We start from the raw sequence: 15008 nt of genomic DNA, 5'->3' as shown, positions 1-15008 counted from the left end.
TCTGCCTGAATGCTACTGTGTCACAACATGAAGATAATAAACTAAATCTCTGAAATTGTAAGCCCTCCAATTAAATGTTTTCCTTTATAAAAGTTATTATGTTCGTGGTGTCTCTTCACAGCAATAAAAACTCTAAGTCAATTCCCTGTGCATGTCTCTTGAATTTCTTGTCTTTCTGTCTTTTATCACCAAAGTCCAGGATCTCAACCAAAGAAAAACAATCAAGGATATTTTATGAAAGTCCCTAAATGCTTGTATGAAAATTGTGCTGATAGTACTCTGGTCCAAGAGTCATCAGAAGTTCAAAGGTAATTAATTATTATGTTATAGTAATATATATCTAGGCTTTATATGTTTCACATAAACATCAACACCATTGCTGATAAGGACTGAGTGGGACTCTTGCAGGAACCTTAGAATTAAAAAGGCAGTGTCTAGGGGGACAGTGTGGGGAAAAGTCTAAATCTGAAATACTTCTGAAGCCAAAATTTAAGGACAAGGCATCAAATTCCTGATTGTAAGATGACAAAAACAGTCCTCCTCCCTCTCCCTCCTTCTCTCTCTCTCTCTCTCTCTCTCTCTCTCTCTCTCTCTCTCTCTCTCTCTCTCTCTCTCTCTCTCTCTCTCTCTCACACACACACACACACACACACATTTTAGAAAACAAGAGTATCTTAATAAAGTACCTGAATTCATATATTTTATTCTAGTGTATTTCATTTGGGAAAATCAAAAACAAAAAACCCTACCAGTTGGGAGTCATGAGACTGATTTCCACCTTGCCAGTGCAATGTGATCTTCCACTGTGAAAATGTGTGTGTCCCTCTGAGCACCCTATGGATTTGTTATCAGTTTGGTTTCTCTGATCCTAGATCACCTACAGACTTTCTGGACCATTAACTGTCAGTGCCATACAAGCATCAGATAGACCTTTACAGATTGACAGAGTGTATTATTCTATTGCTTTAAAAGTAACACGGAACTGGCAAATATAATGAATTCTTGTGTTCTATAATTGAAAATCTAGAAAAAGAACTTGGATGCAAATTTTGTTCCAGGCCGCTAAAAACAATCACATATGCACAAACCTGTCCACATTTGTTGTTTTGTCTCACAGTGCGGGACTATGAAGCCCAGGCTGCCCTTCCATCCACAGCCTTTTTGTCTTACCTCCTTTCTCAGTCACGGGGTTACAGGTGACCACCATCATACCTGCCTGCCCTTTCTTTTTCCTTTTCCTTTTCAAACAATACTGCTGGGGATTGAGCACAGGACCTTGCACATGACACGCATGCACTCTAGCTACACCCTTAGCCTATCTCAGTTCGTTGACCTAAGTTTTTCCCCTCAACAAGAAAAAAGGGAGGATTTATAAATGAAAATTTGTGATTTGTGTGCTCTATATTCCACAAAAAAAGGATCTTAAAGTAACCAAAAACACAAAACTAGTTACATATGTAGTGATTCACTCCCATATATCACAATTTCTAACCGTATTTACCTAATTAAAATTACATATTTGTAAGGCATTTTTGCTTTACATGATATTTTTATTATATGTACATTACATATTAACATGAATTTTCAAAAGCTTTGTTTTGCTAGGAGTATTTTAATTTTACTAGGAATATTTTAATTTTCTACTTTCTTATCACAAATTTCTACAATGAACATTTTTTATAGAATTTTGAGCCAGATGCTTATCAGTTGTTCCTCAAGTTTTGAAAATACAGCCACTAGTCTGCTAGTATCACCCATTTTCATTGTCTCATTTGTCAAAGGAAACAACATGCAGCACTGATGAGTCGTAGAAAAGATGTCAGGTCTACTCCTCCTGTAAAGAGAGAAAAAAGAGAAAGGTTAACTCACTCTAGCTGTTCTGCAGATGTCTGCTGCTCTACCTAGAGGAAAATGACAATGGGGAGTAACCTATGTTGGTTTTTCTGAGAGACAGGTAGCACTCTGAGAAGCCAAAAAAAAAAAAACATTCAGTGCATTTATTCATCACAAACACATTATGCCATAGCTACAGCTGTTCCCCTCCTGATTATAGAAGATGGAATTCAGTAACAGAGACACTGATTTTCCCAGGCGCTGTTAGATGCTGGGCCCCTGCACTGGTTTCACTAAAGGACTAATGGAATTATCCAGCTAGTGCTTGGGAGTTCTGTTTGATGGAAGCCTTCAGGGTAGGAATCACTCAGGTGAGAAAGGAGAGCGAGGGAAGTGGTGGCACTGCCCAGCTGTGGGGGCAGTATAAAGTGAGAGCCTTGGCTTGAGCAGGAGCCCAGGAGCTGCCTGTGCAGGACTGCAAGGGTCCCTCCATGAGGAAAGTGGGGGAAAGTAGTGTTTGCTATTCCCATGTGAGGCAGGCACCAAGTTTCCAGAAAACTTCATTCTCTCGAATGCTCATCCCTTCAGGCAGCTGTGCGAGAGATCACTTCCATCTTCCTTTACAATAAAGGAAACACCTAATGGAAAAGTGTCCCCCCTCAAATGCTAAGCCTTTTGGGGGGATTTTATGAAATGTTATATATTTTTCTCTTCCTCTTGACAAGTAAACAAAGGTATATCTTAAGTTATGCTTTCTCCATATCCAAGTTCAGTGCAGGAAATGTATGCAGGGTTCACATAGCAGAGAATTCCCTCTAATAGCTGTGGGCTGGCATATGAATCTGGCAGGGATTATCCAGAAGTTAAGCTCACCAAAGGACTTGTAATTGTGCCTCTCACTTGACCCATGTAACACCCAAGCCATCACTTTATATTAGAAAAATTTCATTCCATGATATACTTTGGAAGCACTTAGAAAAAAAGTGGTCAAAGCTCTTCTTTGGTGGTTTGTTACAAGCAACTGCCAGGAATAGCCTGGTGACAATAGAGGGGAGCAGGGATAAGGGAATTCTCTCTCTTTATCCAGTGAAAGGTATGCATTTTGACCCTCTCTCCTAACTCAGGTCGTGACCCCTGAGGCCCCAGAGCTCATTGTATTTCTTCAATCATGTTTGTTTTAATAAATAGAAGTATACATAATCTTTTGTAAACACAGTTGAAGAGGATTGAACTTGGGGCCTGCAGAACTGGCTCAATGGTTAAGAGTGCTTTCTTTTCAATGATGAAGATAAGAGTTTGGATTTCAGCACCTGCATAGCAAGCTGGACATTTCCACAAATGCCTCTAGCCCCAGCTCTACATAAGGGCAGGGACTCAGGCTCAATAGGAAGAGACGCTGCCTGAAAGAACTAAGCAGAGAGCGCTAGAAGAGGGCAGCCAAGTCTTTCTTCTCTCAGCTTGTATGCACAGGCATGCACATCTGTGCACATACATGTGCATAACACACACACACACACACACACAATGAATAAATATAAACAAACAACAAGAAAGGTACCAAACTAACGGACTGTGCTGCAAAGAACCTAAGCTCTCCTTTCAAGTGTTCACACTCATCTTTATATCTACTTCTCTAAATCGCACCAACAACTAAGGCAGTACAAACAATAGCAGGGAAATAAAGACATGCATTCAGAATAGTACAAAGACAAAATTAATCAGTCTGCACTTGTTTTCTAGTTTAATCCCTCAAGCATTCCTCCAGCTAACATTGTATTGTCTGAGGATTAATTGAGTAAAATTCTTAGAACCATAACTCCCACACACTATGCTTCATTTAACTACTAATTATAGCAAACATTTACATCAGTGTTCCTAGCTTTTACATTTGTGGTCATGCATAATCCTCCTTTTTCTGCTCTATCCCTTCCTTTGCCCCAGGACTTAGGTCATTCTGACATTCTGTACAACTAGAATTTGATGAACCATTACTTGCACTTTGTCTTCCCAGCTGCGGCAAAAGTTCCATGAGGGTGAGTACTTTGTCCTTTCCCCTTAAGACAGTCTATGGAGATGGACGGCTCCTTAGCAGTGAACGCACAAGGAAGGGGAAAGAGGAAAAGGCTCCGTCCTTAAATCACTCTAGGACTCTGGCTACACCTAGCCCATAGCACATGCTGCTAACTGAAAAGCCATTGAAGGGCACTTTTTAATAAGAACAGAAGGGTAAATATAGGAGGCACAGCTTACAGAAGGCATTGCAAGAACCAGACTTGAAAAACACTCAGGCTATTTTCTTCAAAGGAAGAAAACTAACTGTGCCTGGTCACCAGGAGGGCTGGAGTGGATGTTGTCTGACAACTTGGCGGTCTCTTTGCTATTCTATGGATCCTGAAACCTCTGATATCCTGAGCATTGTTTAGGTCCTAATCCTAAGCTTTATGTCTCAGTAAATAGAACCCATCATTATGAAAGAGGTCCCAAGTACTTTGCATCCTCCACCAACAGAATCTATCCTTTTGCTTATTCCAAATCCTCTTCAGACCCTTGTCCTGAGCATTGTTCATCAGTCAGTAGAACCCATTTTTATTGTAAAGGTCTCAGGTGCTTTGCCTCTTTGCTAGAAAGTCTCTATGTAACAATGCCTAAAGCTTTGCTGTGGTAATTGTCATGTGGAAACCTTTTCCCCAAAGTTTGACTGTACTTAAATGTGTAAGAAAATAAAAAGCTTCCAGAGATCAGACTCTGAGAGGTTTTTTCCCAGCACCTGCTAAGATGATGCAGCCTCTATTTTCAGTCTTTGCCTCTTGAAGATTGTATTCCTGGTGGCCATGATGCTTGCAGGGTCACCAACAGGTAAAGGTCAAAAGAAGAGGAAGACCAGGAACCAGACATGTCCTTGCTCTCCTCCCATGGAACCTTGTTTATTTCCCAAATGGGTGGGTGACTAGTTTGCATTTCTTTGTTTCCTGGGTAGTAGCTGGAGCTAACTGAAGACTAAACAAATGTGGGTAGAATGATGTGTATCACTCCCAAGCATGGTTCTCTTTCACAGAAAACCAACCACAACCACCATATGTCTGCTAGCCTGTGATGTCTGGGACCCAAGGGCATCCAAGACGCAAAGTGGAATGTGACATTCTTCTTGAAGGTCTATGGCACAAACTCTATCTCTTCCTCATGATCACACTTCTTGTATTGGAGTCATAAGCATCTGGTGTTTCCCACTAAGTTTCAAAAGCTTGTGGATGTGGCAGCACGTACTGTTTACCTCAGTTTGACCTGATATTTATGGATGGAAACAAATTCAATATTTTCATCCAAAGCAATACAGACTTCCCATTATTCTGTCGTGGCTGGCCATTTTCTAGTCAGTGATTACAAATCCTGTCCCCCACCAAACTCAAGCATCTTCACGTTTCTGCACCTTAGCTGGCTTCCTGAAGAGTCCTAGAGAGCAGGACCACATAGGCAGATTCTCAGTAGCTTATCCATATGCTCCTCTGCTCACAGACCTATTTCTCAGCCTGCCATTGTTTGCTTCTCCAGGATGCTCAGGGTCCCTCAGATTAGCTCTTTTTCATCCTTCTTGGGTTCCCTGTCCCAATTTCTGTTTTTGTTCACTTATATCCCCATACATGTAGATCTGTATTTGAAGTGTAGATACATTTTTAAAATTTATTGGAAAACTGGATCCATTTTCATGTGGGTGTGCCTACTGGGTAGCAGGCTGAGTGATCTGTTCTAGGAATATTGTGATAACTAAACCAGAGGACAGAGTCTACTTAGGTTACAGACAAGTAATGACAGTCTGAATTGCACAATGTTGTACAGAATCATTGGAAAGGGGCGGTTTAGATGCCTCCCAGGCAGGAAGTGGCCACACAGATGCCTGCAGAGAAGACACTTGGAAGAAGATACCTGGAAGAAGAAAGACACTTTGCAATCCTACATAATTAGTTATGGTCCTTCTGGAAGGTGGGTACTATCACAATTATCCCTAAGGTACAGGTGAAGATACTGAGGCACAGAAACAGTGGGTGACTTGCTTAAAAGTCTCCCCATGAGCACATGAAGCCTGGGAATTAAATTTCAACCCCACAGGATTCCCCTTTTTCAACAAGGAACAATGCTTGGCCACAATTTTACCGGTGTAAAGCAGTAGTTCTCAGTTCAGAGTTCTTCATTAGATGTTTCAGTCAGTCCTCATCCCATCTTTTTTCAATACCTCAAGGACATTCAGGTAATTATTAGCACACATTTCTTTGTGTGTTGACTCTAGGCATAAACTACCACCAATATCCCCAGCAGTTTTTATATGGGTCCTGAAAATTGAACTTTGGTTTTCATATTAAATGCAGAAAGCACCTTATTGATGGAATTATTTCCTCAGTGCTCTTTTCAAAATAATTTCTAAAGAATCAATTACAAGTAGACAGTTCCTGGAAACTCAAATACAACCAATTATTTTAGTATCCTAACCTTTGCAGATGGGAGGGAAATTGCTGTTACCAAGAAATAAAGGAGAAACCCCCACAAATAGGTTTTGGATCTAAAACTTACTCTGGTAAAGAACTGATCTTTGCATTAAAATATGAGGATAAATTCCAACTACATAAAAAGTAAGCAGGGGCTGGGCGGTGGTGGCACATGCCTTTAATCCCAGCACTCAGGAAGCAGAGGCAGGCGGATCTCTGTGAGTTCGAGGCCAGGCTGGACCGACAACCTCCAAAACAATACAGAGAAACCCTGTTTCGTAAAATAAAAAAAAAAAAAAAAAAGTAAGCAGGGACAGTCTCACTTCAGAGTCTTGGGTACTAAAATGAATTACTGTATTACTTAAGACTACTTAACAACTTCCTTAAAACTGGGAGTAAACATAACCATTATCTTATATCCTTATTTGTTTTCCTCTGTAGCTAGGGAACGTGGCAGAAATTAAAGACAGCCCTTAAATGAAGCAAGCAATTGTGTTTCTTTATTTATACACCAACAAGCCCCAATCCCAAACCTGTCTGGACCTCTAGACCTATGGTATATCTCTATTATCTTTGAGTACTACAAATTTAAAGTAGCAAAGGCTACATTGGAAGCACAGTACTTTCTAATTTGTTAAGCAATACTCATTATAGCCTGTGTTGAGAGTTACACAGAACAATTGCCAGTGGCCATGTCAGAGGAGCTCTAGTCAGCAATGGAGTTTATGGGAAATAGCCCAGAGGATTGCAAAGCTACTTTGGGTGCATCCTGGAGAGGCAAAGCCCCCTGGAGGATTGTTTCCAGAATCCCCCTTGCTTCTGTTGTGCTTCCTGAATCTGTTTGCTGCTGCCGTACTCTTGCTGTCTTTGGCACAGTGTATTTACTATGTGAAGGGATCCTACTGCATCTAATATAGTGCGATTGCTTCCTGGGATAATCCTGCTCCTCATTGGGCAATTTACTTACTGATCATAACAAAGATGATTTTTATAAGAGTAATGATGATTAGTTAGACCTATGACTTAATTGAACTTTCTGAGTTAGCCTAAAAGATACAGGTGCTTAAGACAGTAATGATGATTAAGGAAATTGTTTAGGTTATTCTGCCAATTGCTCCACTAAGAGATACAAAAACAGACAGAAATAGGCTAGAAGTCACCTTCCCCTCTGTTCGATTTGAAATTTGTAGAAGATAGAAAATAAGAACAGGGAAGTTTCATACATTATAAATCCACGAATTCTGCCTGTGGAAAAACAGGCTGATGATTAAAGAAAGCAATTATGTCCTTACACCCAAGGCTTGGCCCGAGTTCCTTGATCATGTAACTTACTGAAGGAAAGAAAAATAGATGTGTAAAGAAAAATAGATGGTTAGCTGACCACTCACATAAAGTTTCTCTAGAGTAGAAAATAGAAATCTGCTACAATAAAACCACAAACAGCTGCCTGCCAATACAAAAGGAACTGGTTGAAATATACTCAGCTTGTTTAAAACTCGTTAATCAATAATAAAAGAATCATTGCTATGGGGTAAAGATGCTATGGTGGGGAAATTAATGCAAAGAAAAATATTTAACTACTGTGAGCTTCTAAGGAAAACATGTCACTTGTGATCTTAATATGATTTCTTATATAGATTTTAATTTGTTGTTGAAAATATGTAACTTATGGCTATGAGGTAATCTTTTCTTGCATAGAAATCTTTATCTTAGGTGGCATAAAAGGAATAAGAAACAATAGGAGAAGATATAGAAGGAAAAACATCAGGAAAGAAGTAGAAGGGAACCATCAGGAAAGAAATAAAGGACAACATTAGAAAAGAGATAGAAGGAGAACAACTGGGAAGAGGAAGGGAAGCATCAGGGTCAAAGAACAAAACAGAGAAAGAGTAGAAAAAAGAATATCCAGCAGGGAGGAAAATAAAATGAGGAAGTAAACTTTGGCCCTCAGAAAAAGTCTCCTGTGTGTGTCTGTGTCCCATGACCTGCTGAGGGAGCCTGCTGGGGATTAGGCCCCTAGGCAGCAACAAGCATTTCAATGTCTTGCATTTTGTAACTTCTAAGTTAAATATAGTATCCAATGACGAAGTATTCCATTTAATAGTCACCTAAGTTCTTAATGCAATTATTTGCCTGTGAATTGTTTTCAAGATGACATGTTGAATCCTTATCATGTTATGCAATTTTTTCTATTTAAAAAATTACTTTATGATTTTATTTAGTTCAACATAAGTTAGGTTTTTTATATTAAAAAGTGATTTTATTAAACTAAATAAATCAAGTGGGAAAAGTTGGTAAATTTAAGATAGTCTTCTTTCCTTATAAAATAAGCCCTAGACTTCAGTAAATGTGACTATCATGGTAACAATTTTACATTATGATAAAAGATCCATCTAAGCACAATTAAGCCAGAAGTCAAACTATTAAATAAAAAAGTGCAAGCCGGGCGTTGGTGGCGCACGCCTTTAATCCCAGCACTCGGGAGGCAGAGGCAGGCGGATCACTGTGAGTTCGAGACCAGCCTGGTCTACCGAGCGAGTTCCAGGACAGCCTCCAAAGCCACAGAGAAACCCTGTCTCGAAAAACCAAAAAAAATAAAATAAAATAAAATAAAATAAAAAAGTGCAAATGCAATTATGAATGTGAGGCCACACCTTACATTATAATTCATTCATTTCTTCCTGAGATAGACAATGTGCTCAAAGTTACTTATGTTCCTAATAGGAAACATTCACAGTAATTGGGCAAGTTAGGAGTTAAGTAGGATTAAAAAAAAGGGAGGACTGACGGTTGGTGAACGCAGGCATGGGTATCTATTTTATGTCAGAGATCCTGTGGGGAGCAGGAACAGGAATATTTCAGGATAGGAGTACTCCTATAGTCCTGTTTCAAATTTGATAGACAACTGCTATGCCACATCCCTTATAATAAACTCACTAAGGTTAAAGTAATATTGTTTTATACATAGTAGAAGCAATCTTTCTACCTCAGCATGTGACAAGCAGGCATGGAATTACCAAATCACAGATTTCAGAGGTTTTAAGACAACATACTGTTTCACTGATTTTTTTTTTCTTGTCTGGAACTGTCCTGTTTGGGTCTATGCTCCATTAAAATTCAAATTACTGGAGGTAGCTATTTTATATTTACATTCTCTTTCACACAGTTGAGCAAACTGACAACAATCTGAATTCATACAAACACTACACATCACAACACACACACACACACACACACAGTGGCACACAAAGTTTTGAAGGAGATTTAAAAAAAAATTAAAAAATGAATCTCACCAAAGGAGAGATCGAAAATCACCAACTCTGAGCTGTTATAGTGCCAAACTCTTCCAACCCCGAAACCATTTATACCCTTTTGAGCCAGATTTGTGCTATTTGACACCAATTTACCCAAATGAGAACCATTATAAGCAGGAGAGCTGTGCAAGAACAAAGCTGCAGCATGAAGAGGAGACTGAAACGCCGGAAGGTGGAGGGGCTCCCCACAGTAATGGCTTATAATGTAGATTATCTAGCAAAGCTTCTAGAAATAAATGGTGTAAGGGGAGATTAGCATGGTATCGACTTGATCAAGGGAGACAAACATCCTCCAATGGTCACCGGGTACTATCCGGTCTCTATTGTCTCCCTAATCTGTCACCCTTGCTCAATAACTACGTTCCTTCTGGAGAACTGACACCGGAAATGACGTTTACCACAAGGCTCTGAAAGTGAAAAGCCGTACTTCTCCACTCCAAACACAGCTAACAAAGCATTTGCAATATAATGAAATTATGAAAGTTTCCCATAGCCTTGGCCCTCTAAATTTCAAGTTCAAGTTTCTTAGTTTTTGGCTGAATCTTAAAAACAAGCCTGAAAGCAGTTTGGTCACAACTCTTTCTGGAAAAAGTGGTGGCTCTGAAAAGAGCCTTTGGAGTTCTTAAGCTTACTTGGATGTTCATTTCACTTGGAGCTTGTGTACTTGGTGACGGCCTTGGTGCCCTCGGACACGGCGTGCTTGGCCAGCTCCCCAGGCAGCAGCAGGCGCACAGCCGTCTGGATCTCCCGGGACGTGATGGTCGAGCGCTTGTTGTAATGCGCCAGGCGAGAAGCCTCGCCCGCGATGCGCTCGAAGATGTCATTGACGAACGAGTTCATGATGCCCATGGCCTTGGAGGAGATGCCGGTGTCGGGGTGTACCTGCTTCAGCACCTTGTACACGTACACGGAGTAGCTCTCCTTGCGGCTGCGCTTGCGCTTCTTGCCGTCTTTCTTCTGAGCCTTGGTGACGGCCTTCTTGGAGCCCTTTTTCGGGGCGGGTGCGGACTTCGCTGGCTCAGGCATCTTCGGATCTCCAAATACCGGAAGCTCAATGTGGGTTTGAATTGGAAGTCTCCTACTTATAGGGCGTTTATGCTAATAAGGTATTTCGAATGAGTCTTAGCTAATTGGAAGAAGAAAGGGCGGCGGCTTCGTGGGTGGAATTATGTAAATGAGGTTTTGAGACACCGATTTTCTATTGGCTACATCTCTAGCCCTCTTGTAACCAATCAAATAGTTGCTTTCACTACCCAGGAACCGACTATAAATACAGCCATATCTTACGCAGTTAACGAATTCAGTGGTTTTTGCTACTTCCTCTTTCTTACTACCATGTCTGGACGCGGCAAGCAAGGCGGCAAGGCTCGCGCCAAGGCCAAGACCCGCTCCTCCCGGGCCGGCCTGCAGTTCCCCGTGGGCCGCGTGCACCGCCTTCTCCGCAAGGGCAACTACGCGGAGCGGGTAGGCGCCGGCGCCCCGGTGTACTTGGCGGCCGTACTGGAGTACCTGACGGCCGAGATCCTGGAGCTGGCTGGCAACGCGGCCCGCGACAACAAGAAGACTCGCATCATCCCGCGCCACCTGCAGCTGGCCATCCGCAACGACGAGGAGCTCAACAAGCTGCTGGGCCGCGTGACGATCGCTCAGGGCGGCGTCCTGCCCAACATCCAGGCGGTGCTGCTGCCCAAGAAGACCGAGAGCCACCACAAGGCCAAGGGAAAGTAAATTAGACAACCAACTGTCAACACTTTGCAAACTTCTGAGCACAAAGGCTCTTTTCAGAGCCATCACTGTTTCAGAGAAAGAGTTGAGCAAATATATTTGAGGATCTACCCCAACCTTTACTGTAGACTTTAGGTAGGAGAAATTGGTTTGAGATTAAAGTATAAGCTCCGGAGAACGTAACCGGAAGTCAGAGCTAAGGTCTCTTACCAGAATTTCGACTCCCGAGCACTAAAATGATAACCTGTCTGGAGGTTCTCTTTTAACTTAGTGTTGTTGACCTACCACCCAATACATTCATGGGACTGCAATGAGTGTTAATGAATTTAAATATATTTCTCAGTTTACGAAAAGCTAATGAGAGTTGGCGCCCTCCGGCTTCCCAAAAAACAACGGAAATGGAGGTTATCTGGAGCCTTATGGAAACTCCCAGCTCCATTCTTCTGGTCTCTTGTGCTCATCATCTTTTCCTCAGGATAATATGACTTGTCACTGAATAGGAAATGAGGACCAGTGAAGCCCAGTGGACAAGGGTGGCATATGCAGTTACTAGGGGGGCCAAACTGAAGCATTGAGGATGAGACCATTAAGTTCCTACATTTCGAATCCACATACGAAGTAGAAGTGTGGTGGATTTATTGTTTTTGTTTTTCTGTTTTTCCTTTTTATTCCAGTCAGGATTTCTCGGTGTAGTCCTGATTGGAACTCTCTTTGTAGACCAGGCTGACCTCAGATATCTGCCTGCCTCTACGTTCCAAGTGCTGGGATTAAAGGTGTGGGCACCATGCCCAGTTTAGTGTTGTATTTTGGGGCTTGTTTTGTTTTGTTTTGTTTTGGTTTGGTTTGGTTTGGTTTGGTTTTGGTTTTTCGAGACAGGGTTTCTCCATGTTGTTTTGGAGTCTGTCCTGGAACACAATCTGTAGACCAGGCTGGTCTTGAATTCACAGAGATCCGCCTGCCTCTGCCTTCCGAGTGCTGGGATTAAAGGTGTGCGCCACCAATGCCCGGCTACTGTTGTATTTTTAATCCAAGTAGAAGCTGGTCCTTGCTGTCTTGAGATACTGACTGATGTCTGAGGAAGCAGACAGCTTCTACTTTTTCCCTAGCAGGCATTCTGAAAGGAAAATAATTGGGCACCCAGAAACTTTGAAGACAAGGCAGGAGAAAAAGGATCACCTTGACTGCTGTAAATTTGCTGTCTATAACCAAACAACCCTAAATGTCCCTAATTTTGGAAGCTAAGTGGGGTGGTGTCTGGTTATTATTTGGATGGGAGACCACCTAGAGATATCTGTGCTCAAGGCTTTAAAAAAGCAATTAAAAAGAAGAATAATTTGAGTTGTTTGGTTTTGAGTGAAACAGATCTCACACAACCCAAGCTGTCTGAGTACTCCCTACATAACTAAGGCTGGTCTTGAACTCCTGAGTTTGCTGCCACCATTTCTTAAATGTTAAGAATACAGGTGTGTGTCAATATGCCACCCTGAGGATGAATGGAGTTTTTTTGTTTGTTTGTTTGTTTGTTTGTTTGTTTGTTTGTTTATGCGTGGTCTCCTGTGCCCATGGCTGGCCTCAAACTTGCTAGGTAGCTGAGAAAACTTTCTGGTCATCTTCACTCAAGCTCCTCAGTGCTGAAACTACAACTGAGCATCACATGCTTGCTTCCAAGATGGTAAGAGAGTTCTTTCTCACAAGCTAGGTTTGTCTGGTCTCACTGTGCATAGCATATTATGAGGTGAGGCGTCCAGCTCAGCATTCCTTCAGATTTGAGAACCTGGATCCATGGATCTCACTTCATATGAACCTTGGAATCATTTTCATTTCCTTTGCCAAGTTCCCTTTGAACACCAATTTCCCAGGGGTGAAACTTTGATTAAGGTTTTGTTCAAGGTCTCCCTGACTCAATATTTCTGTATCTTTCTCTATCTTTGCCATGGGGAAAAAAACAAAAACAAAACACAAATTCTGTGGTTTGTGCCCTGAGATTAAAACAGCAAGGCTGATCAAGATGGCTGGTTAAACACCACTCTATGACAGTCACGTGTGAACTCCACCCATATTAACCCCTGTAAGCCAACAATAAAAAACAAGCTCCATTGCTATTATAGTTGCTTTGATGAAGAACAGAGGAATAGAGTTGAAAGAAGTTAACTAAGTCTCCAGGCTTAGAAAGCCAGCACACCAAATGCTTAGTTATTCTATAACCATCATTGTCTAAGATTATTATGAGAAAAATTGAAATAGTACAAAATAATGGGTGGGTGTTGCTATATAGAGGAGTATATAACAAAAAAGTTAGTTAGTGGCATCCTAAACTCTGTGAAGAACTTAAAGAAAAAAAAGTTTCCCCCAGAATCTACATAAAGGGAGAAGGGGTTAAAACTTGACATGTGTTGACATGCTGAACCCTCAATGGGGCCAGCATCATTCGGAGTAAAAAAGCAAAACAAAACTTAATATTAAGGGAGAATGGCTTTCAGGAGCTATAGGACCTGTTTCCACGGACGGCTTAGGAGATAAAATAGAGAAAACTTAAGATTTGAATTCCTTGTTCTGGGTTCCCAAAACAATGTATTTGAACATTTGCTAGTGAATGGATACACCATGAACTTTGTTAACCTTTTTGTTTTCATCTTCAGTCAAGGACTCAACTTGTTAAATTGTAAATACTCAGCATGGGGACACAAATAGACACTTGATTTTAAAAAAAAGAAAGCCACCAAGTGACTGTTGAAATGAATGCATCAGAGAGTGGGCAAGCCAGAAAGCATTTGTTCTAGAGGGTCAGTATACTACCAGGGAAGACAATAAGTACACATAAAGCTTCTAATAGCACTATCTTTTCCAGTAGATCATGCTTTGTAATGATCTGATTGTGTAGGGTGCTTGAGAAATCAAGACGAGAGTAGTACAGCTCTGACTGTGGAAGGGCAGCCAAGAACAGTCTACCAAGCACAGAGCATCCCATACAGCCCTGTCCCAGCTCATCTCCAACATGGTGCTTTGCCTTCTGTTTTGCATTGTCACTATTTATATCTCAAAATTCTGCTTATTGCTGGACAGAATTCTCTAGAGCACTGAATACCTGGCAGTTTCAGCTGGTCTTCAGGGCTTGTGCAGATATTCACTAATTTTTTTCTCAAGGGTACTGGGGAAGTCTCTATAGTGGGGCACATTGATAAAAGTTACTATTCCTCCTGGCTTCCTACATGGGGAAGGTACTTGAGCACCAGAGACAACATTTATCTTAGGATTTTAATCAGACATAAGACTGAGGTGAAGTCATCATTTGTTTGTTTTTTTTACATATCCAGAACAAAAGTAAAGCAAAAATAATAACAGTATCAACAATTACTCTTCCTTTACATTTCCCAATAATCTGTGGACAGTAATATCTTTTTCCTGACTCTCTGCCATTGCCACTCACCTGTATTTACACTTGGAAATTATTAGTAATAAATCAATCTCTGTTTTTAAATAACAAGTACATAGAACTATTATGACATTCAGAGGAACTAGAATATGTCATGAAGTCTTAAAAATAAGCTGAGTTGTCAAAACAGTAAAATCAGATTTTCCTTGTTCCCTGTGACAACGTGAGGACTTTGATAGTAGTTTGGCAATGATGAGGGAGTAGTTTGGCATTGATGAGGAAATC

At 41.0% G+C, this 15008-nt stretch overlaps 2 protein-coding genes across 2 annotated transcripts; one reads left to right on the top strand and one right to left on the bottom strand.

The window, feature by feature from the left end:
- Positions 1 to 683: 683 nt before the first annotated feature.
- LOC106020811 (histone H2B type 1-C/E/F/G/I) lies at positions 684 to 10691 on the bottom strand. The gene is made up of 2 exons (XM_021225076.2): positions 10258 to 10691; positions 684 to 1834 (listed from the first exon to the last, which is right to left on the bottom strand). The coding sequence occupies exon 1, from the start codon at positions 10649 to 10651 to the stop codon at positions 10271 to 10273; it is 381 nt and encodes a 126-aa protein (XP_021080735.1). The 5' UTR covers positions 10652 to 10691; the 3' UTR covers positions 684 to 1834; positions 10258 to 10270.
- A 226-nt stretch (positions 10692 to 10917) lies between these two features.
- On the top strand, positions 10918 to 11418 carry LOC110340248 (histone H2A type 1-E). The gene has a single exon (XM_021225075.2). The coding sequence runs from the start codon at positions 10961 to 10963 to the stop codon at positions 11351 to 11353; it is 393 nt and encodes a 130-aa protein (XP_021080734.2). The 5' UTR covers positions 10918 to 10960; the 3' UTR covers positions 11354 to 11418.
- The last annotated feature ends 3590 nt before the right edge of the window (positions 11419 to 15008 follow it).

The sequence above is a fragment of the Mesocricetus auratus genome, unplaced genomic scaffold (genome assembly GCF_017639785.1).
Source record: "Mesocricetus auratus isolate SY011 unplaced genomic scaffold, BCM_Maur_2.0 Super-Scaffold_100013, whole genome shotgun sequence".
Taxonomy (NCBI): domain Eukaryota; kingdom Metazoa; phylum Chordata; class Mammalia; order Rodentia; family Cricetidae; genus Mesocricetus; species Mesocricetus auratus.
The sequence above is the reverse complement of the archived record's forward strand: the minus strand, read 5'-3'. Positions and strand labels throughout refer to the sequence as shown.